At 42.4% G+C, this 23,222-nt stretch overlaps 1 protein-coding gene across 6 annotated transcripts in view; it reads left to right on the forward strand.

Moving 5' to 3' along the window:
- Nucleotides 1-23,222, forward strand: part of CRTC3 (CREB regulated transcription coactivator 3) — a 1,134,508-nt gene that overhangs the window by 957,771 nt on the left and 153,515 nt on the right. For all 6 annotated transcript variants that reach the window (XM_086958213.1, XM_086958215.1, XM_086958212.1 and 3 more), the window contains 2 exons: nt 1,447-1,496; nt 16,406-16,623. In XM_086958213.1, the coding sequence (XP_086814339.1) occupies nt 1,447-1,496; nt 16,406-16,623 (268 nt within the window). The remainder of the gene's footprint in view (nt 1-1,446; nt 1,497-16,405; nt 16,624-23,222) is intronic.

The following is a 23,222-nucleotide window of genomic DNA, read 5'->3' on the forward strand; positions in this document are numbered from 1 at the left end:
CACAGGCAGCGTCCATCCAATACAGTCGCTGCAGGTAGGGCTCAGCCGTAGAACCTGGTGCTCCGGTAATGAGTTGTGGGAGGCCCCGCAACCTCAGCAGTGAGTAATAACCCACTGGCTGCTGATCAAGTAGGGTGGCTGCATCTAGAATCTGGGCAGGTCAGACACCGTCTCCCCAGGCAGGTGCAAGGCTCCAGAAAGTCCCAGGGGGATCCGGCCGTACAACGGGGTGCCGGCGAAGAGCCGGTAAGAGACACGTCTGCCTCTGGGTGAAGGGTGCTGGAGCCCGAAGAACACGGCCGCAGTGGCAGCCGAGCCAAAGACAGGGAAGTGGGCCCAGGCAGCCTTGTAGGCCGTCTCTGCAGCCGCGCCAAACTCGGGCCTCCCGGAGGGCCTTAGATCACACGTCCACGGCTCCAAAGCCAGCAGAATCGGCCCCGGCCCACATCGGCAGCAGCCAGGCTGGGGGCACAGGTCCAGGTGTGGCAAGAGGGGTACAAGCTCCGGGACCCCACCCCTCGAATTTGCGACCGATACTCCGGCTGATATGCGCCTCATCAACAGTGGTCCCAGCCTCCAGCTCCGCAAGTCAGACCAGTGGTGTCAGAGGGCACAGCCGGGTGAGAAAAAAGGAAGGTCACTCCCTAGATCGATGCAGGACCCTCCGATACTCAGTGTCCGCAGCGTCAAGCACTCAGCAGAGGAATAGGAGCACAGTGCCGGAACCTCTGTCCCCAGCCGAACGAGGATGGTCTGCCAGGCGCAGTCGCAGGAGAGAGCTTCAGGGGATGGTGGTCGCCATCTTAGTCGTGGGCATGCCAAAGGCCGGAGTCATGATCACCCTCTGCTTGCAGGTAAGACCGTCTCTGACCCCTAAATGTGTTGCGCTGATCGAGGTGGAGGCAGCAGTGATTGAGCAGCTGGCTGTAGAAGGGCTGATGGCGGTGGATCATGGCACGGATGACGGAGGGGTCCAGAGCACTCTTAGAGTGCTACTGCAATCTTGACGTGCCAAGCCACGTCCCCTGGATCTGAATACTTAACACGATTTAGAAACTATAGCTCAAACGTCTGGCATCAATTAAATACAGCCTGGGCTAAAATACAAGCAATGCTCTATTTCTTAAGGGGTTGCAGCTGGTCATTGTAGTGAGTATACCTACGTTGATTATAGCAGTGGATCACACAGACAACACCATAAATAAGGGTGTAACAAGATGGGTCCGACTTGAATTGAAATAGAAATCAAAATGCTGGGCCCCTAAACTTCATCCCTTGTTATTAATCAAAGTGAAGTGTTGCACTTGCACGTGTGAGTTTTGGGATCGAATACGAATTAAACCCGGTAGCAGCCATATTATTCTATTGAATTTCATGATTAATGCTGAAGTAAAGTTCTAAATGTGGATGTGTGTTAAACGTAGTATCCATGTTTTTGACATTTAGGTGCAGTCTCTGTCTTCACGGCCCAGATCTTGTGAAGTGCCTGGAATCACGTATGTATATTGTCCGTTTGTTATTTGATCTTTCTGATTCATGCCACTTACTTTATTGTAACACAAATAACACCCCTGAATATCGAAGTGTAGTTTATATGGTAATTTTTACAGGGTCTGTTGTTCTGTAGTAAATGGTTACATAATTTGATATTATTAACATTTTGTTACGTTTATATATTTTAATTATATCCAGCCTAAAGAATGATCTGCACAAATGCAGAACGATTCTGATGAAACATGAAATTTGAGCTGAACTTCTTCGATGAAAGATACAGAATATTTTGACATTGATTTCCTACATTACAAACTTGGGACATATAATCACTATTATTGCACAATATTTATTTACTTGGTTTATTGAAGTTAATGTTTGATTTCAGGCATAGGGCTTTCAGTAAATACTACGTGTTATGGGTATGCACTATGGTACATTATATCAACAAAGTAAATGTATGTGCTACCTGGTCCATTTATGACCGACACACAAAGTATATGTAAATGCTACACAATGTCAATTGGCTTTAGACTGGTTAATTAATCTGTATAAAGAAATTACATCCCCTGTTCCCTTAGCGGTGATTGTAATATAGCCAGGACAAAATGGAAAGATCACTGAAAAGGAGCCCTTGTCCACGACTTTAAATTGAAGGGCACATTTTAAGAGCATCTCCCCCCCAATTTTTTTTTTTATTTCAAATCGTTTTTATTAGAAACACAAAAGGAAAAAAAATCAAAAGAAATACTGACAATACAGAAGATACAGAATGTATTGAATAAGGAATAAGAAACTATAAAAGTGGCAATGGTGAAATCAAAGAATTACATGAATGAGTACATACATCAGTCACAAAGGAAGCATAGACCTGAGCATGATACAAAATAAGTAGATTACGAAATGCAAATTACAAAATGCCACACGCCACACGTGGAATACACAAAGAAATGCAAAATACAAAATGCATAAACAGAAGTATTGCATATCATACCCCAAGTTGACGATCAAGCCTCAGATGTTACAGTAGTAAGTAGTGATATACACATTGCAAGGTCTTCCTAGTGCAGAGCTACATTCCGCATATAAGCCAGTGGTCAGTGGTTTTAACAAGTGCCAGCAGGCGTAGGCTTCGCCCTACGTCCTCGTCGAGAGTCACATTGAGTGATGCAGTATATATAATGGCAGGTGGTGTGCACCTCCTTTACCAGAGGGCCATTCACTCAAGGCAGGCTTACGGAGGGTCAAAGGAGAAGGAAGAGGCATCGAGGGATTTCCAAAGCCTCTTATTGGAGACACGCCAAGGTGAGGATTGTAAAGCACGATTGTCTGCACCTCTAATGCAAGATACCCATTCTTGCCACATTTTAAAGGATACATCAGCGGCGTTCTTCCATTTACATAATATGACCTTACATGCCATGGTGAGAAGTAAGTCGACGGTCATTATCGTTGGCCAGATTTGGTTCTAGGGCACCCAATATGACATAAACAAATTCCCTTGAAGGTTTAATCCTTAGGATATGTTCTATACAATCAAAAATTATTTCCCAAAAGTTTCCTAGCAAGGAGCATTGAAAAAGCTTGTGTGCTAGGTCTCCTACCTCTAATTTACAGTTCCAGCAATTGGGGTCGTCTTTTAATTGAAGTTTAAATAACCTGTGTGGCGTCCAATATGCCCTGTTAAGTAGCATGTATTTGGTTTGTGACAGTATTGGGGAAACTTTGTGTACCAGGGCTGTAGCGTGGATTTTGTCCCAGTCGAAGGCAATCCCCGTTGAGTTGGGTTCCGCCTCCCACTGCGATTCATTACGTTTTTGGGCCTTCCCTGGTGAAGGGAGGAGAAGTTTGTATATCGTGGACCCAAAGTGACCTGCCACCCTAATGCGTGTTAGTTGGGACTTGAGCCATGGTTCTGAGGGTTTGAGAGAGCGTGTGGACAGCAGCGACTTCACTTTGAGGAAATCATAGAAGTCCATTGGTGTGAGACAGTGTGTTGCCTGGATCGAGGAGAACGGTAACGGATGTTGCCCATCATAAAGATCACTGAACAGATTAATACACTTTGCGGACCAATGTTCCCAGTTTAGGGATTCCCCATTAATTCTAAATGCAGGATTATGCTGTAGGGCAACTAAGGTGGTGTTTTTTAACTTGAGGCCAGTCTTGTGATCTTGGTCTAGTCGTACAAGGGCACGCCTTGTGTTCAATAAGATGTATTTCGAATGAGGGAGGTGTGACAAGTCCATAGTGAGTAGTGCAGGGAGGGGAGCTTTGCCCTTTGCCAACGAGAGACTTTTCTATATCTAGCCATAATGGGATATATACTGGATCTTCACTTAGCCATTGTGCACCTTGCTTACAGAGGAATGCAGTTTGGCAATTCCTGAAATTGGGAAGACCCAGGCCGCCTTTATCTTTAGCTAGTTGTAGCTTCTTCATTGATACCCTGGGCTTCTTCCCTTGCCATAAAAATGTACCAAAGAGCTTATCCACCTTTTTCAAAAAGTCCTCCGAGAAGGTAATTGGAAGCATACTCTCTAGGTAATTCACCAGTGGGGTTACCATAATTTTTAGGGTCTCCGCCCTCCCCCACCATGACAGAAATTTAGGAGACCAACCATCAAGTAGGTTTGATATTTTCTTTAGGAGCTGGTCCTCGTTAATTCGTAGGGTAGTAATAAGGTCTTTGTCAAAGTCTAGTCCCAAATACTTGAAGCAACCCGGCTGCCAGGTTAGGCCAGAGTCCCCCAAAACTTCTTTATTTCCTTGGTTGTTTAGTAATTTATATATATTGTTTTTTAATTTTTGAAACCTTTATTGTGCAACATAAGCATACAGATACGGGCCCACAACCATGCAGGCCGGCCTCGAAAGCAATTGGGAGCACAAAAAAGTAAGGATAGAGCGGCCCAGCAGTCCCAAAAACAAAAAGCAGCTAGTGTCCAAAACACGACATATGAAAAGAGGGACCGCCGGGTAAAGGAGAAATTAGGTTAATTTTTAAATTTTATAAAAACGAAGGATCAGGCGCATACAATCCACCGACAGTACATTACAGGCAATGAACCCAGCTAGTTGGCTACAGAACGAAGGATGATAATCAACAAGCAGCACACAATGACACTAATCAGGATGATAGCACAGTCCAACAGAACATACCGGCCATTGCCCACCCAACGGACGTGGAACATCTAAATCCACTAAGGCACGGGACCATCAGCGGAAAAAAGGAAGCAACTCTACACCCAGGAAACCTACTGACCCGAAAAGAAGAAAAAGTGAAAGAGAAACAAGAAGGAAAAGAGAAAAAGGCCCATAGAAACTGAAACGAAACAAAATCCCCACCCCCCAACCCCCCACCCTGCACGCATGCGTAGGCTATGGCCTACCCCCCCCCCCCCTAGCAGTGTGCCTGTCGCCCATTAGAACCCGAAATTTAGAACAAGGAAAGGGAAAAGGAAAGAAAGAAATAACACAGTTCTCAGAAGACCGGAGGAGGGCCATACAAGTATATCCAAAACTACCAGCACATATTACTCTGGCCGCCCTTACCCCGACCCCGCTACAAATACAATACCAATGTGCAATATCCCCGGCAGTCCATCAGCATCCCAGCAATACAAGAAGGACAGTCCTGACTTTAGAGGGGACACCCTCAACCTTACCCCCTACGGTACGGTGTAGCGACGCAGTCCAACTGCACGATAGACATCCTGGAAGAAGGGACTGAACAAAGGGACCACAACAGAATGGGAAGACGGCCAACAAAGTCCATCCGGCACATAGCCATGTGGTCAGCAGTGGTAGAAGAAGAACCATCACGCGGCAGTGGTCCACCAAAAGCAGCTAGTCCAAACAGTAGCAACCACTCCAGGAGAAGGAAATGAGTTCCGCCAGTGGTCCACGAAGAAGCCGCCAGGCATGGTGTCCAGCGACGTCTCCCCAGCCAGAACACCGCCCAAGAAACTTCGGACCCCCTTAAGGTGCTCCTGCCAGTACCTCAGCAATGTCGGGGTCTCGCAACCCAACGGTTCAATGGCGACTGGGGCGAAGGAACCACAGGAATCAAATACAGGGTGTGGCACAGTGTCCCGCTCTCGAGGGCTTCCGTGGTCAGGCAGGGGGGTTGCAGACAGAATAGCATCCAGCCGAGCCCCCAATTCACAGGCAGCAGTACACAGGGCAGCTCTCAAAGTGCCTAGGGCGCCCAATATGTCGCCAAGCAACAGTGGCGCCTCAGAAAGTAAGGACGCATCATCATCCTGTACTTGGGGTGAGCAGACGCGGGGCTGTCCCGATAGCCGGCCGCCATCACCCTTCGCAAACCCTTGAGCACCCTGCCGATTTTTAGCCCGGTGAAACAGTCTGGGGGCACAGAGGCAGCGTTTTCCATCTCTCCGCAATGTTGAAGTGGCGTGGGCAGACGCCCGCTTCCGCAATAGCAGCCCAGGGTCCACACTTGTAGGTGCCGAAGGCAGGCAGGAAGATGGCGCCCACCTCGGCGCTCGGGGAGACAATGTAGCAGTGGAGCCGTCCCCGGGCCGGAGAGACGAAACAATGTTTCTCTTGTAGCGGCGGTGCCCAAAGCCTATGAAGCGGCAAAACTAGATGCGGTGATTTCAATGCTGCGAACGCGGTACACCAGCCGGCTCCGTCCTGCCTGTAATGGCCGCCGTCTCTATGTGCAGGGCCGGTCGCCCCCGAAGAACAAAGACCCGGACACAGCCGCTCGGCGTCTGGAGGAGGTGAGGGCGTTTCGGGACTTCCACTGCCGGGATCGAGCAGAGAAGCACATCGGCATGACCGGGTTCGCCTCCCGGTTCCGCTGATGCCACGCAATGTGAGGATGATCAGCAGGATGATGCGGAAGACGGGAGAATGGCGAAAGGGTCAGCGGAGCCGAGGAGTCAGGCGGCCATCATGGTTGCGAGCCAGGCTCCTCCCCCCGGTTGTTTAGTAATTTAACCTCCGTTTTATCCTTATTTAAGTTGTATCCCGAAACATTTGAGAACTCTTCAATAGTATGCATAAGGGCTGGGATTGCCTGCTCCGCCTTTTCCGATACTACTAGTACATCGTCTGCGTACGCTGTGAGTTTTATCGTACAGTCTTGGATTGGGATTCCGACAATGTCTTTATTATTGCGTATGCGCTACAGAAATGGTTCTATGGCAAGAAGGAATAACGAAGGGGAGAGGGGGCATCCTTGTCTGGTTCCTTGTTGTAGTGTGAATGATGAGGAGAACGACCCTCCCGCTCTGACTCTAGCTGAGGGACATGAGTAAAAGGACATGACCAATTTTGTGAAGGACGACACTAGTTCAAACTTATGCGAGATAGCCTCTAAGTACGTCCAGTCTACCTTGTCAAACGCTTTTTCGGCGTCAAGTGTGATCGCCGCAGTAGGAGTGGTAAGAAGTCGCGCTTTTTCGAGCACGTAGGCCAAGGTTCTGGTGTTATCGCTGGATAGCCTATACTTCAGAAAGCCGGCCTGGGAGGGGTGTATCAGTTTTGGTAAAACCTTTTGGAGCCGGTTGGCAAGATAGAGGCTAGAAGTTTACAATCTAAATTGATAAGCGAGATAGGCCTATAATTCTTGGGGAGCGTCGGGTCCTTTCCCTCTTTGGGTAGGACAGCTATGATGGCCACCGCTAATGTACCTTTCACCTCCCCCGTCTCATTGATTTCACGAAAGAGGTAGAGGAGTGGGGAAGACAGTGTAGAGGAGAAGCATTTATAAAATCTAGCGGTAAACCCGTCGGATCCAGGGGCCTTCCCGCATTTAAGAGACTTTATAGCACCCTCAACCTCTGCTTGCATAATAGGGTTATTGAGGCCTTCTTGTTCCTCCGGAGAAAGAGACGGCAGCGCACAGTTCTCTAAGTACTCTTTAATCTGGTCTCCTTTCACAGCCACGTTTTTAGCATATAAATGTTCATAGAAATCTTTGAATATTTCTGCAATTTTGAGAGGATCGGACCAGGCCATTCCGGATTGATCTGAGATAGAACTAATCGTATTTTTCTGGATTTTGAATTTAAGATAGGCTGCCAGGCTTTTCCCAGCCTTATTAGACTCGCATATTTTAAATCTTTTCCTCCTATCAAGCCACACCCCTGCCCTCTCACTTATTATTTTATTATACTCATACTTTTTATTAGCCAATTTGTTCATCGTTTCACCCTTCCTGTCCCTCTGATACTCCCAGGGCAGAAATGTCTTCTTCTAGTGCCTCTAAGGCCATGTTATAATTTTTGTTTATGGCAGATTTGATTATAATGACAACCCCTTTTACAGAACTCTTGAGTGCTTCCCAGCGTGTCAAATCAGTGGTATCGCCCCTCTTATTAATTTCCAGGTAGTCTTTTATGACAGCTTCAATGGTGCTTCTATGCTGCTCCTTTTTGAGGACTTCCTCGTTGAGGTGCCATAGAGATTGGCGGAGTGTTGGTTTTATATTGGAAACGGAGAGTGAGATGCACCTTGGCTCTATACTCGTTTCTTCAATTCTGGCTATGGCATTTTTCGTAATAAATAAATAGTCAATTCGGGAGAACGAGTCATGCGGAGGGGAGTAAAATGTGTATTCTCTCTCATCTGGATTTTGTAGTCGCCAGGAGTCTATCAGATGAAACCTGCTGCAGAGCTTAGTGAAGGCTTTGTGTGACTTATTACTGCGAAAGGTGCACCTAGAGTCCTTGTCAAGGATAGGGTCGAATGGCAGGTTAAAGCTTCCCTCTGAAATGTGAACGGCCGTGTCAGGGATAGTGTCTAGCTGTTTTGTGAGGTCCTCCCAGAATGTTAGATCGCATGTGTTTGGGGCATATACATTTGTAACGTAAAATTCGGTGCCATCTTTAAGTAATTTGGTTGAGACCCACCTCCCTTTAGAATCAGCCACGGAGGAGATTAAGTCTATATTGGATTTCCTAGATATCAAGGTTAGAACACTATTCTTTTTCGCAATCGCTTCCGACCCCACCACCTCCGTGTAAAATTTGTTCCTAAGCATCTAAAAGTGTTTAGCGTCTAATTTGGACTCTTGCAACAAAACCATATCACCTTTCTGCCTGCGCAATTACTCTAGGATTTTCTGGCGCTTGACGGGCTGATTAAGGCCTTTCACGATGAGGGAAAGGATTTTCAGGTTGCCTACGGTTGTTACCCCAATGGGTGTATCAATTGTAGACGACGTCATGCTAACATAGGGAAAGATCGGTTATCAGAAAGGAATCCATACGTCTGTACAAATGGCATAATGTTGTACTGGAGAACCTATGTGTGAGCGTAGTAGATATGCGTTAAGCAGCAATCTGAGCATCCTGTATTGGACAGCAGCTACCATGAGGATAGTATTGACTACAGAAGAATCAGCGATATCACTAAAGTATTGGTAATGTGTAGACTCTGGCAACAATATGCAACATCTAGAGGATTCATTTGAACAAGCATGGACAAGAGCAAAAGTAATAGCAAAAATATTAGCAATAACCAAAAAGAAGAAAAAGGACAAACCCTTACCACCCCCCTTCCCCCACCCCCTCCCACCATCCCCTATCCCCAACCCGCCCACCCCATCCCAAACGTAGATGTAGGGCATGGTGACTAGGAAAAAACAACAGCGCTATCACCTCTGTGGCAACAGACACAACAGACACATCACTTCAAACATTGGGAACCAGATACATTTTCGAACATCTAAGAGTAACATCAACTACTAGTCGACAATCATCGTAAACAATGAATAACAGTTAACGGCACCATACATCTGGTCTCCTTGCATACCATTAGCCCAGGCATTTACAGATATGAAGACAATAACTGTTCTTGGTTAGGCTATTAATTTGACCAATAATTTTGCACATAGGGTGAACACAGGATGCAGGATACGCACCAACATTCCCATGTATATTATTCATATTGAGTCCTTGAGAATGTGTGTAACGTAATAACAGTGTTTCGGTATCAACAGGAAGACAGTAAGACGGTAGCGACCAGCCTTACATCGCATCAGACCAACCATTAAGTGAAAGCAATGTGGTAGATACGTGAGGCGTGAACAGAAAATGTCAACAACAGTATGTATCACCTATTAAGACCGTGGGAAATACCACACAGTAGAAGAGAATTGGAAAAACCAGTAAAGGATACTCATTTATATCCGGAGGCGGACGCCCCGGCTGCTTCAACCGACGTTGTGTCCATGGATAGTTCCTCTGAACCATGTAGAAGTCTTGAGTTTTTGTGGTTCTGTGAATATGTGGGATACTCCTTGTATGGTCACCCGGAACTTAGCTGGCCCAATAAAGCCAAACTGGTGGCCCAGCGACCGTAGTTGCGGACGCATCGCGAGGAAGGCCTTCCTCACATCAACAGTTTCTTTGCTGAAGTCTTGTGATATATACACCTTGTTTGCTTTCCACAATACATGATTATTCTTACGGACAAAGGACAGTATTTGATCCACATGCTGGAATCTTAGGGGCTTGAATAGAATGGGTCTCCGGCCTATTTGATTTTTTGTTATTCTGCCTGGAACTCTATGCGCCCTGTCAAATTCCAGCGGCTGGGTAAAGGTGAGATTGGTCTCTAGCGTGAACCATGTTTCCTGAAAGGCAACACATGATCCGTGAGCCTCCTCTGAGCCTTCTGGAATACCAAATATTCTAAGATTCCCTCTCCGATTCCCATCTTCCAATTCGGATAGTCTCCTCGTTGTCTGTTCTGAGGCTAAAGTGAGGCGGTTGAGAGCTCCACAGGTCTTAGTTTCTGTATCCTCGAGGCGACTAATTCTTGATTCGGTTTCAGTGAGTCTAGAATTAGTATCTCTTATATCTTGCCTAATGGCCACGATTTCCTCCTTTGTAGATTTCGCCAAGTCTCGTACTTCTTCCAATCTGTTTAGTATTATGTCCATGGTTTCACTTACTTCCTTCTTGCCTTTGATGGGCGATACCGGGTTCGGTGGCTCTGCCTTTAGGCGTTTGAGGTTTTTTGTTGTCTCCTTGTCCCCCATGTTGGCCTTTGTTCCAGATGGGAAAGAGAGGAAATGTCTCGTCACGAGGTGTAGTTACACCGCTGGGCGCGTGAGATCTGCGCTGATGGGTACAGTTAGCCTGTGTTCCGTGGCACTGATGCATTAAAAGGCTGCTATAGGTGGTAACCCTTATCTTGGACAGTGGTGTGTCCCTAGCTCAACCTTATATAACTCTGTGCGTCAGCCGCCTCACTCCTAGCCTTATCTTGTTTCTCAGTAAACGATAAATTGGCAGAGATCGTTCTTGATATGACGTGTGACTAGTTGTACTTAGGCACTTGGAGGCAGGTTGAGGGGCGTAGGCTATGAATCAAGTGTAGATTAAAGGCTTAGAGGGTGTAGTGAGGTCGAAGGCCACCCAAGGTCGCGTAAATTGTGTTCATCACAAAAATGATCACATGAAACCAACCTCAGATCAAACATCAGTCAAATCCTGCAAGGAATGTCCCAATCGTCGGCCATCTTAGGGTCAGGCAAGGCAGAACACTGGAAAGGACCTACTCCTCGTCCTTGGAAAGGCCAGGCTAATTGATCATCGCAAGTGCGCCAGGTAAGTAGGCTGCATTAGGCACGGCAGTAGACATGGCACAGGCTGATGGCAGATGTGGGCTCCTGGCATGAGGATTTAAATATGTGAGGAGCCGGACGAGCGCTAAGATCAATGCATGGTGTTCACTGGCGAGGCACAAAGGTGTTCAAAGGCCGATTAAGGCTGCAGCAGGGAGCTCGAGCACATGAGGAATCAGCCGCCGTACCATTAAACGCTATATGAGCGTGTCGAGCAGGTTAAGTAGAGCGGACTGATGCAGAGTCGGGCGGCCGCCATCTTGCGATACAATAGCGCGTGGTACCTGATGAGAGGAGCAAGTCAGCCTGTCTTCGTTGCTTGATCCCGGACTGCAGGCATCCAGCAGCCGGCGCAAGTCTGATACAGTACGTAGGGGTGAAATACCGACACCGGGAGCTGAGCGTGCCGCTCGGGGAGGCTGAGTCGGGTGTCCGGTGAGTCAGGAAGGCTGGCAGAGCTCCGCGCAAGTTCCCACACTGCCCCAGCAGTCGGACATCAAAACAGCACTCAGCGTCACTCCCCGACATTCATATTACCATTAATAGTTTCCCCTTTCATTCCGCTATGTCACCGCATTGCTAGAAGTAGTCGGCAGTAGCAAAGACCGCTGAAATATTCCCCAAACTCGGCGCCACGGGAGGAGAGAAGGGTTCAAGCCGCCATTTTCTCCGGCGTCCAAACTACGCCCCCAGCATCTCAACATTTTAATTAGGTTGCCCCATTTAGGCTCTGAATTCCAGTATTACCTGGCTTCTTCTTTAAATTCTGTTAGATACAATACATTCAGCAGATTACATTTCCTCTTAATATATAACAAAATATTTCAGAATTATTGAAAAATATCTATCACATTTCTGATCCCTCAATGGTCATATTTAACTGTTCAAAAGTACAATCCTTCCACGAAAGTGAGTTGCAGGACCTTCAATCAATCTTGTTGAGAAGTATATACTTTTTGGATATGATTAAGCTTAAAGCAGAGTGATGTTTTAGGAGCAATTTGCATTCTAATCCTGAGTTCTCAATTTGGGAAGCCTTTGCGGCATTTATAAGAGGGAAAGTTGTGGAGTTATCTGTTCATATAGGCAGAATTTGTGACTCTGGCGCCCTGTGTCATACAAAGAAAGCTATTGATTTGCAAGATTTATACTTCTGAACCAAAAATAAGAGTGAAAGAATGGTGCTGGAGAAACGTCTATATGATTAGCACGTAATATGCCCATTGCCTATATAAATTGAATGTTAAATAGGACAATGACCTTTAAAAAGTAAATTTACACTTAGGGATACCTAGTAAACTACTAGCTTGGCAAAAGGCCTGCAACACATAAAAATACACGTTCTAAAATAAGCTGGCATGGAAGATGCAACAAAAATACGTGAAAATTTCACTAAATTTTATGCAACGCTGTATACTGAACCTCCAAATATTTGTCTTAAATGAAATATCTGAATCTTACTACGGATAGTGACAAGGACCTTTTAGAAAAAGGTATTCAAATGGGTTAGATGGAAAAAATAGTTAACAATTCCAAAAATGAGCTGGGAACATCTCTAGCTCCATATATAAGAATGATTTTTACTACTCTGTCAAAATATTTACCTCACAGATTTAATGCTAGCTTGTGGCAGAAGGCTACAATTATGATATTTAGTCAACTATGCAGCTTGTTGCTCTTCTTATCATCCAAAATATTGATTAAATCATGTCAAAATATTTATTAAATCATGTCAAAAAAACATAAGGGAATTACTTGCATGTACTGACAGTTGTATGTTACTGTGCTTGACTGCTAATGTTGAAGGCTTCTGATTTAGTTCATTGGAATTATCCGTGCTGCACTGCTTTTGGGGTTATAAGTTTATGAATAGTCTTTAAGATGTTCCTAATGCTTCAGTAGTGGTGAATGATGTGAACTTATCTGAGGAGTGGCGAACTTGAAATAAAAGAAGGCTGTCCACAATCCCGGCTACTTTTGGCATTGTTTTGATAGCCACTAGCAATCACTTTGCTAGCAAATTATTTAATTCTAAGATTTCAACTAGGTAATTAATTCCATGAACTCAAAATATGTGCAGATGACTTGTTCGTTCCAATACCAGCACCAGGCAGATTCACAATCATCATAGATACTTTAAAGAAATGTGGTACCTTTTCCGGATTGGAATGTGCAAAGTGAAAGCCATTAGCGTAGTTTCTGCAGTGTCTTAAATGAATTAAAGAGCTTTAGGAGTTAAATCTATAGCAAATTCAGCAGACGTTGCGTGTTCATTTTGTTAAACTTTTTACTTTGCAAAAAATATTATATTTGTTTTTTTTAAACAGTCCTACATATATACCTGCGTTCAGCACTGGTGGCGCCCTGTGCAACAATGTTTGTTGGGGGCCCCCCAATAACCTCCGCTGCCCCAGATTCCCTCACTTTCATCATTTAACAGTGCCCTTCATGTCTCAATAACCTGTCTATCAGATTCATTTAGTTTTATAGTGCCACTCACACCAGTGTGAGATGTCAGAGGACTTTACATCATACACACATTTAACAGACAATCACACATGTAAATCAGTGTATAGGAAATATTACATAAGACAGAGGATTACAAGATGTAAGAGTCGCATGTAGTCCATACTGGTAGGCAGTATAGTTTGAGTCCTTGGTCTGGAAAAGCAGAACTTCAGAATTTAAAACATAACACTAATTGTTAAGGGTTCTCTTTAATAATAATAATAATAATTTCTACCCAAATGAGCCCTTCTTGCAAGATTAGGTTAAGGAAAGACCGAGCAAAAAAAACATGTAGGTCTAATATACATACACCTTGCAGTTTGCATGCAGCTCTTTGATGACAGTTAATACCTCATTTATCTATATTAGGATTTTAACTAATAAACTGCAAGTAAAAAATTATCTCTCTGACAAAAGCAGTAACCCATTGAGCTATTAACATTATTTGCACTTTGTAATCTTCATGACCCGTTCTTAGCAGCAGGCTCATTAACCCTCCGAGCAATCTTATGAGGAGTCAAACTTTCACTAGACAAAACTCAGTCTCTCTCCAGGAAGAACATTAACCCCTCCCATGCTCATGACGAGCTCAGCTGGTCATGAGCCACGGTGGCCGCGTGCTCATGACGAGCTGAGCTCTTCATATCGGTCAGAACGCTCGCACGCGGGGCTAATTCCCCTGCTGTGCTGAACGTTCTGAAGAAACGTGTGTGGCCTTGATGAGCTCAGCTTGTCATGAGCACGCGGCCACCGTGGCTCATGACAAGCAGAGCTTGTCATGAGCACCGGGGCACTGTGCGCGCCCCCGCCCCCCAACACAGCGGGGGAATCAGCCCCGCAGTCAAGGGGTTAATCACTGGAGTTATCTTGACATTTTTATGAATGTCTGAAAATGGTTGGAAGCAAGAAACGTGGCAGTAGGTGGATTTCAAGCCATAATATATTTGCAAACAGGGCATCCCCAACCCAAGACCACGCCCGGTGCAGAGGCACCGATCGCACCGCACTAGAGCCGGTCCTGCTTGCATTTCGGCTAGGTAGCTTTTTTGGAAGACGTTCAGTGCAAATATTGGTGAAGTGGGTTTAGCTTCTCCTAACTTTTAGAAAATATGCTCCTCTGCGCACCCATTTGATGTGCAATAATTACTTTATCCTGTAGATGTGATCGATTAAACTTTCAGTTTTCATCAGGTCTAATAAAAACGGATCAGCTTAAATGTATTGAACTAAATGCAGCAAGTGAAATATTTGAAAAAAATAAGATGAAACTCAGCAAACAGTGGGTACAAATATGAGGAGATTTACAAACAAGTATAAAAGTTTCTCAATTTACTGCTTAATACAGCAATTTGGGGAAATTTTGATGTATTGTTCTTCAAACTGCCAGGTAGCAAAGATATCTAAGATAACATATTTTATATATGAAATATAGTTAATAATCATGTTACTAAGTGTAAGTTCACTGCACTAACAGTCAATTCAGTGCTTTATTATATTATCGAAAATCTACGCATTTAGTGGAAGCAATTCAAGGTACTTCACACTGCTTTCTCTTAGCCATTTATTTGTGCATGTACAGTACTTATATTGTATCTCTATTTCATAAAAAGACTCTAGAATGATGAACAATGGACAGCATGGCTGATATGTCGATGGGAAATTGAAACTATTGTATGCACAGAAGATTTAATGTTGAGTTAAATATATTTTCTTTAAAAATCTATTCTACTACACTATATCTCAGACAACACCTAAAGATGGCACATCACTTCTTGATTGACTGGAAGTGGAGGGCTCTAAAATGCGCCTTTGGGCATTCAAAAAGTGTATGAGATGTAGTATTGGAAACTGTGAGTACTTGAATATGTTTTTTTCTGCCCAATTTGTAAGCTGTTGTAGGATTTAGTAAGAAGTTATATAAAAGGAATCCTGAAAATAGAGATTGATATAAAGGTTTTATCCAGTCTCTTGTGTGTTAGCTCAGAGCTCAATTACACGCTGGCAAAAATATTTTGACTCTGTGTCTCCTGAGAGCTATTGAAAAATATTTCTTAGTAGGCGGTCAAAGGACACAACCACTCCAATATTTGGATTCTGGCAAGAGCAAGCACAATTTGTTAGTACTGTGGAGCTGGTGGTGGTAAAGCCAAATTTGAATGATAACAACATTGAAATATACTCTATCCTTAAGCCTCGGATTGGTGGATTTGCCTGCCATTGTGGAAACAGGTAATGCTTGTGAATAATATAGACACATGATTTTAGCTAACTTTTTTATTTTAGGATTGTGGAAACAGCATATGCATGTCAATATACAAACACATGATTCCAGCTAATTTGTTTATTTTAGGATTAAAATACGTGTGTTTTTTCTTCCTTTTTTTTTTACTTTAGTTGCTTATCTTTGTCTCATTCTCAGTCCTAACGCTCAACCTAATCATAGTAACACCATAGTAAGGTACTAATAGCACAAAGACAATAATTCCAATACAGCAGTACACAAATGGCTATACTTTCAAGGTTTCGTTTTTCATTTTTGGATACTGATGATGTAAATATCCTTAGCAGGATCAAGGTGAAGTTTTAGGATTAAGTTTAGAGATAATATAAACATAAATGCTTATAGCACGCTTATAACACATATAGAGGAACAAATCTCAATCTTTGAAGCTGATGAAGACTTAAAAAAGCAAGGGGATTTACACTGAGGAAGCAGGATAAACCTCACTTCTTGTTTCAGTCACAAATCCTGCTCACATTTTTTTTAACTTGAAAACATTTCTTTTGATCCCTTCACAGAGTCTGTCCATCACCCGAACAGAGTCCAGGGCTCACACATTTCCAGGGAAATTTGAACACTGGGGGTTCACTGCCAGATTTGACAAACCTGCATTTTCCTTCTCCTCTGCCAACACCCTTGGATCCTGATGATGTGTCATATTCGAGTATCAGTGGGGAGAACAGCACAAGCAACTTGCCAGCTGCTATGACTCACTTAGGCATAAGCAATTCTCCAGGTGCGTACCATACATTGTTGTGATCATGGGCAAACTTTATAAAAAACAAATAGGCTACGACAGCGGTTCTTAACCTTTTGAATTTGTGAGCTCCCAATTAATATCTCCTGGAAGCGAAACACTAGGGCTCAAGCAAGCAATTTATACAGTTTGAACCTCAAAACAATAAGTAAGAATATATGGGATTTATTTTTCAGCGGACGGAATTTCCATCACTGTTGTGTCAGAGTAACCCATCTAAGGAGTCAGGCTCTAGGTCTCAACTACCTGACAAGCAAATATATATCCCTTGGAGAATTGTAAGACCTAATATATATATCTCTGCACTATCTTTTTCACAATAATGTGGCGAGGAACTATCAAGAATGCTGATCAATTACTAGAAGACTTTTCCCTCAAATGTTAAGGTATCAATTGCAACTAACTGTATTTAAGGATGAATATCATGTTATTTGTGGTTACCAACAATTAAGCACTTTCCCCAGCAGGTGTTAAGTAACATACACAACAACCGGTGAGCCTCCACAATATTTTTGACCTTTCTGACAAAATTCACTGTAAATTGGTTAATTTGTTAATTGGATAGTTATTCATTTTTGGTGGTAATTAATTATTTCATAATGAAATCAAGGAAGTCTCCTTAGACAAAAGATTATGCTCTAATACTAAAAAGACTTACAATGAAGTTATTTTAAGGTCATGATTCAAATCTTAAATGTCCCTTTGTATATTGTTAATATTATTATTTTAAGGAATGAAACAGTCCAATAATACAAAACATGATAATATTTAGCCATCAGAAAAAGAGAAGAAAATATCATTACATTTCACTTTAAAGACTAGTGAAATGTTTTAAATATCATTAGCATAGCAACTCCATCATGTATAATTGTTTCATTATAATTTGACCCTGTACTTTTCCTTCAAAATTCTGACCAAGACAACTACGATCAAATATATTATTATTTATAGATGTTTGGGGTGAAGAGCCGTTAGTAATTCTGTATTTATAAACAAAACATTCCATTCCACAATGTATTATTTGATATCTTAGAACAGTCTATCAAAGTTTTCTGTAATATAATTGCAATGAAAATGTCCAGTAATGTAACTTTCATTGTAAGATGTTTAAAATAATCAGATAAACTACCAAGAAAAATATTTTGCAGATATAAGGCAAAATTTGTTTGAAATATAGTATTCATATTTTTGCAAACTGCATTCCAAAAATGATTTAATTATACTAATAAGAGTTCCAGCAACCATATGTGACCATCAAGAAGCAGATATTGGAAAAAAAATAAAATAAATTTATTTATAGAGGTAGAAATGGTCTGTTATAAAGCAGATAAAGTGGTTGGATAATGTTTGCAGCCTGTGAGGTACTTAGTCTTTACTCCATGTTAATGTGGTTAAAGAACCTTCTAGATCCACCTCCAAGGCATTCTCAGTTTTACTTTTAGGATCATCTGCATTAAACTTATTCAATGTAGAGTATATGTTTGAGACTTTAGGGACTCACCTAAATTGATATTGATTAATAGTGTTGTGTGCAATAATAGATGGCATTGATGTAACTGTTATTTGTAAGCAAATAAACATTTTTTATTTTAATTTATTATATTGATTCATGCAAGATCCAGGTATATTATATTTATTTTGTAACTGAATAAAAGAACATTGGTCATCTTTCTAGAGTAGTTGATGCAACCAAAAATACCTTACTCAGTCCACCTTTCACACAAAAAAGTCTTAATACTGATCTTAACCCATTTGTTATGATAAGTAGGCAAAGCAGCAATGACATTCTCATCATCATTTTTATGATAAATGAATATTTGCTATAATATACACAATCAAAAAATGGGAAGAGATAGGTTTTTATGATAAGGGAAATATAGTAAATAAAAGAAAAGGGAGCAATAAAACTTTTCTCCAATTCCATGCAACCAGAACCAAAGATGTTTATCGGAAAAACCAACTTGTACAATTGTTTGGTTATGCCACAAAAATGAATGGTATTCAAAGTAAAAAAAATTATTCTGGTGTATAGTTTGGTAACATTGAAGGAGAATATAAAATGATCTGTGTAATCAATTCAATTTCAATTCAATTCTTTTATTCGATTAACCGTTTTGTCAATCATAAAAAGTACATCGTAGTAAAACAATACATTAAAAATCACAATTGTTGTTAATACATTTTAGGGGTACAGTTTATATACATTTACAGCACTAGTACTGACAATCAGACAAGTTCATTTCCAGGGTTTTACGGATGGCTATACAAGTTTTCAAAAACACAGCTAAATTCTTTGCCACAATTTGCGAGTCAAGCTGTTGCAGGGCTAAGAATGCCGGGCGACAGGTCCTCAACCCCATTTGTCGTAACAAAGGTACGACCCAGCGCCTGCGTGGTTCTGCGTAGTAGTGGCAAAACAGTACCACGTGCATTGTTGTTTGGGGGGAGACCTTATCACATGGACATTTATCCAAATCGTGTGACCAGGTAGACATTTTAGGAAAAGTAACTAAACGGAAAAACAAATTAAATCGAAACCTTGTTAATAGGTACTTTTCATAATTAGATATGTAATATGATAAATATGGTTGGGTGCCTAGAGACGTCTGAACCATCAGAATGTGGGCATTGGATTGTTTGGATACTTCACTGGACATACGGAGTTCCCTTAGATGAGTAAGACAAAGTGCTTTCAGGGTTTTTCTACTCATCTCAGTAATGGCTGAAGGCTCGATGATGTACTGAGTAAAGTCAAGGTCTTTCAGGAATTTAATCACGTAAGACAGCCATGGAATGTTTTTCCAGGCCGACATCTCGAGACAGTCTGAGATCAGGGCACGCGTGAGATGACACTGGGGCTTTGTCCATATGCGATGCCATAGTAGCATTGGTTGACACCTAACATAATCTGTTAGATAATCTATCCCAAGCTCTATATGGCATCCGAAAGAGGGGGCGCTCTGCGGGAGAGCCAGAAGATATTTTACAAAGCCATTTTGTATTTTTTGTAGTTCATCTGTTTTTACGTAGCCCCAGACCCCGGCTCCGTACGTAGCAATGCTCAGGCATTTTGCTTGATGGATATTAAGCAATACTGGGGGAGATGGTTTGCCCACTTTTCTGGAAAAGGAAACGAGGGCAGAAGTTGCACGTTGGTAGAGCAATCTTCTATTTGCCATTGCCCTTTTCCATGATAATTTATCGTCTACGAGGATACCCAAGTAGGGGTATTCCGTGACGCGTTCCAGTTTTGATTGGTCTATGCAAAGATGTTTCGAGCTTTTTACCTTGGGGCCTGATTGCATGACAAAGGTCTTGGTCTTATTGACCTTTAGCCCAAGTGAGAGCATGAAAGTGCAATATTTATCTAACTGTTTCTGGAGTTGCACTAGGGTCCTAGCAAATATTACGGAGTCGTCCGCGTAGAGGAGTGCTGGTATCGGGCGCTTATTGATGGTAGGTAGATCCCGGCTCCCCTCCAACATGGCCGCTTCCAAGCCGTTAGTATATAAATTGAATAAAAAGGGGGCGAGGACGCAGCCTTGTCTTACTCCACGATTTATTGGAAAAGATGGGGTCAACTCACCACCTGTGCCAAATCTTACGCGAGCCGATGCGCCAGTATAGAGCTCCCGCAAGAATTTGAGAAGAGGTGGGTCGACACCCAACTTGTCCAAAATAGACCAGAGCTTGGCGTGGATTACACAATCAAACGCCGCACTGAGGTCGACGTAGACCATGAAAAGGTTTCCCCGTTTAACTCCAGCATATTTCCCTATTAGAAGTGTTAGATTTAGTGCTTGTTCAACAGTGCCCAGTCCCTCCCGGAAACCGTACTGGAGGTCTGTTAAGATGTTTTTTTCTGTCGCCCAGTCCTGGAGGCGGTCCAAAATTAAGCGGCCCGCAACTTTACCTAGTGAATCCAGGAGGGATATGGGCCTGTAGCACGTAGGGTTGTTTCTCTCGCCTTTTTTAAAGATTGGGAGCAGTATGGAGGAAGACCAAGAGGCCAAGAGTCCTTCTTTTAATACAGCAGCGATTAGCTGGGTGATTACAGGCGACCACAACTCGATGTTAAAAAGAAATATATCTAGTGGTGCACCATCAGGACCAGGGGCTTTTCCGGCTTTTGAAGAAGATAGTGCGCTTACAACTTCATCAAGAGAGAAGTTGAGGTCGATGGGATATTCCCCCTTCTCAGTGGGCTCGGGTACAAAATTTGGTTGAGTGACACTTTCTGTGATGGGGTCACTAAAGATTTTTAAAAAGTGGGACACCCACTCATCCGCAGACACAGCTAATCAAATCGACCCTACCAGGATAGATATAGTGAAATCCATTTTTTGCTAGGGATTTGTTTTTTTTTACTCTAGGGAAGCACATACCTAGATGTTGAATTTTGCCACTTCACCAAATTACATCATCATTTTTAAACATGGCTTCAAAACAGAATTTATCGAAGGGTCTAACCTCTAATGTAATTAAAGTACGTTTATAACCAAAAACACATGAGAATTTGTCAACTGAATTTTAAAAAAAAATGCCACCAGGATCATTAATATACAGCAGAATATTGTCAGTAAATGCTAAATATTTTATTGCAGTTTCAAATCAGAATCCTTTAGTGTTATTATGGCGTTGAACTTTAGCTAAAAAAAAAGGCTGTAGAGCTTAAATATAAAGGAGAGAAAGTCACCACTTGATCTGATTCTGCTTTCAATGGAGAAAAGGCGAGATAATACTACTAACAAAAATAGAAGCAAACAGAGTTTATGTAACTAAGAAACCGTTTTAAAAATGCTTCAAAGAATACAGTGCCATCTTAATGCGCTCAGCATAAAACTCTAATTACGACTGTGAAAGATGTACTCAGCATCTACAATAAGGCTGCAAAGGGAACATTCATTGAAGCTGTTTTGCTGATTATACTTAAAAACATTGTGAGGCTATCTAATGCAAGTCCACCCATAACAAGCCCAACTTGTTCATATTTTATCATATTAAGGAAAATAATTTCTAATTGTGTAGCTAGGAGTTTGGCATATATTTAGCATTTGTTGTTAATCAAAGATGTTAAACCTGTCTATTGCAGGCTTAATCAAATCATAGCTTGTAAGATGAGGCAAGTCATAGCCTGAGGTTGAGGCAAAGCATATGTTGTAAGTAAATAACTTGAGGATCATTAGTGCCTCAAAACTGGGGATATAAATGCAATGATTTGAGATCTAACAAATAAAAGAAATGCGGAAAAAACTTTTTGGGCCCTATTTAGAGTTTGGCAGATGGGATACTCTATCATAAACATGGCGGATATTCTGTCCACTTTATTACCAATGCATTATACCTGTGGCCCTTGTAATGTAGGGGACATTTTGATGAAGAATCCCATTCACTAAACTCTATGTAAGGCCCTTAGGGTACATCCACCATATCCAGGAGCCTTAACTGTCTTATTGCATTTATTTCGTCTTCCCGTATTAAAGTATTTTCGATTAGTAAACCTCTTAAAAGGAGTAATTGTCTTTTGTAATTGCAGAAAGAAAATGTAGTTCAGACATGGAAAAGCCTCATCCCTATCTTAATTTTTTTGCCCAGGTGTCTGGAGACTTGAGAGAAAAATATTTATGTTCTAACTTTTTATATTTTTCAAAATCTTATTGGCTTTAGTTTCTGTCGCTTTTGTCTTTTTGGGAACAACTAGTAATAAAATCTTTTGAGGAACCTTTTCAGGTAGCCTGTGTGTTATGAATCAAGGTATCTGACTAATTATTTGTTAAAAAATTCCTTTAAAAAGTGGCAAATTAAAGGTTTCATCTGTTAACCCCTTCCATGCTCATGACGAGCTCAGCTCGTCATGCAGTACAGTGCTCCTGTGCTGATGACGAGCTGAGCTCGTCATGAACAATGGGATTTCAAGGAGTTCAGCATCCAAAGAGTATTGCTGCAGCAGTCAAGGTGTTAAAACTGTAGAATTAAATCTGTTACCTTTTCTGAGCAATATCAGGTCAAACTCCGAAATAACTGAAATATTATCTGAGGTGAGAATACATCTGATCTATGAGTGAAATAAATTAGTGTAACAATTTTGCTATAGAAAATATAGTCCAGTTTTATTGAGAGACACGTTCCAGGGATTAAGATATGCATTCTTGTATTTCAGGATTACGCATTCACAAGGATTCCGAAATTGCCCTTTGCATGTATACTACTATTAAACATCTTTTACATTTTCCTAAGAATAAATATAGAATCAGACCACCTTGACCTGGAGACGGACCGCCGTCTACTGATGCTGGGTCTGGCACCAGGCGGTTCTTTTGTAACATTGTTAATGTTAATGTTAGATATGTTTTATATAGCGCGTGTCTACTCCGAGGAGTGTCCCGGCGCTTTATGACCTACAGCAGAAACAACAGGGCAGGCCTGGCGTTCCTTTTCGCTCTGAGTGGCAGCCAGAAGAGGACGAGGAGGACTGGGAGGGAGTCTAGTGACCCTTTACCTGACCAGTTGAGTAAACCGGACTGGAGAGAGGAGTTGGGCAACGTCAGTGGTCTGGATACCTCACCAGACCCTGGTAT

Source organism: Lissotriton vulgaris, chromosome 2_1 (assembly GCF_964263255.1).
Source record: "Lissotriton vulgaris chromosome 2_1, aLisVul1.2, whole genome shotgun sequence".
NCBI lineage: Eukaryota > Metazoa > Chordata > Amphibia > Caudata > Salamandridae > Lissotriton > Lissotriton vulgaris.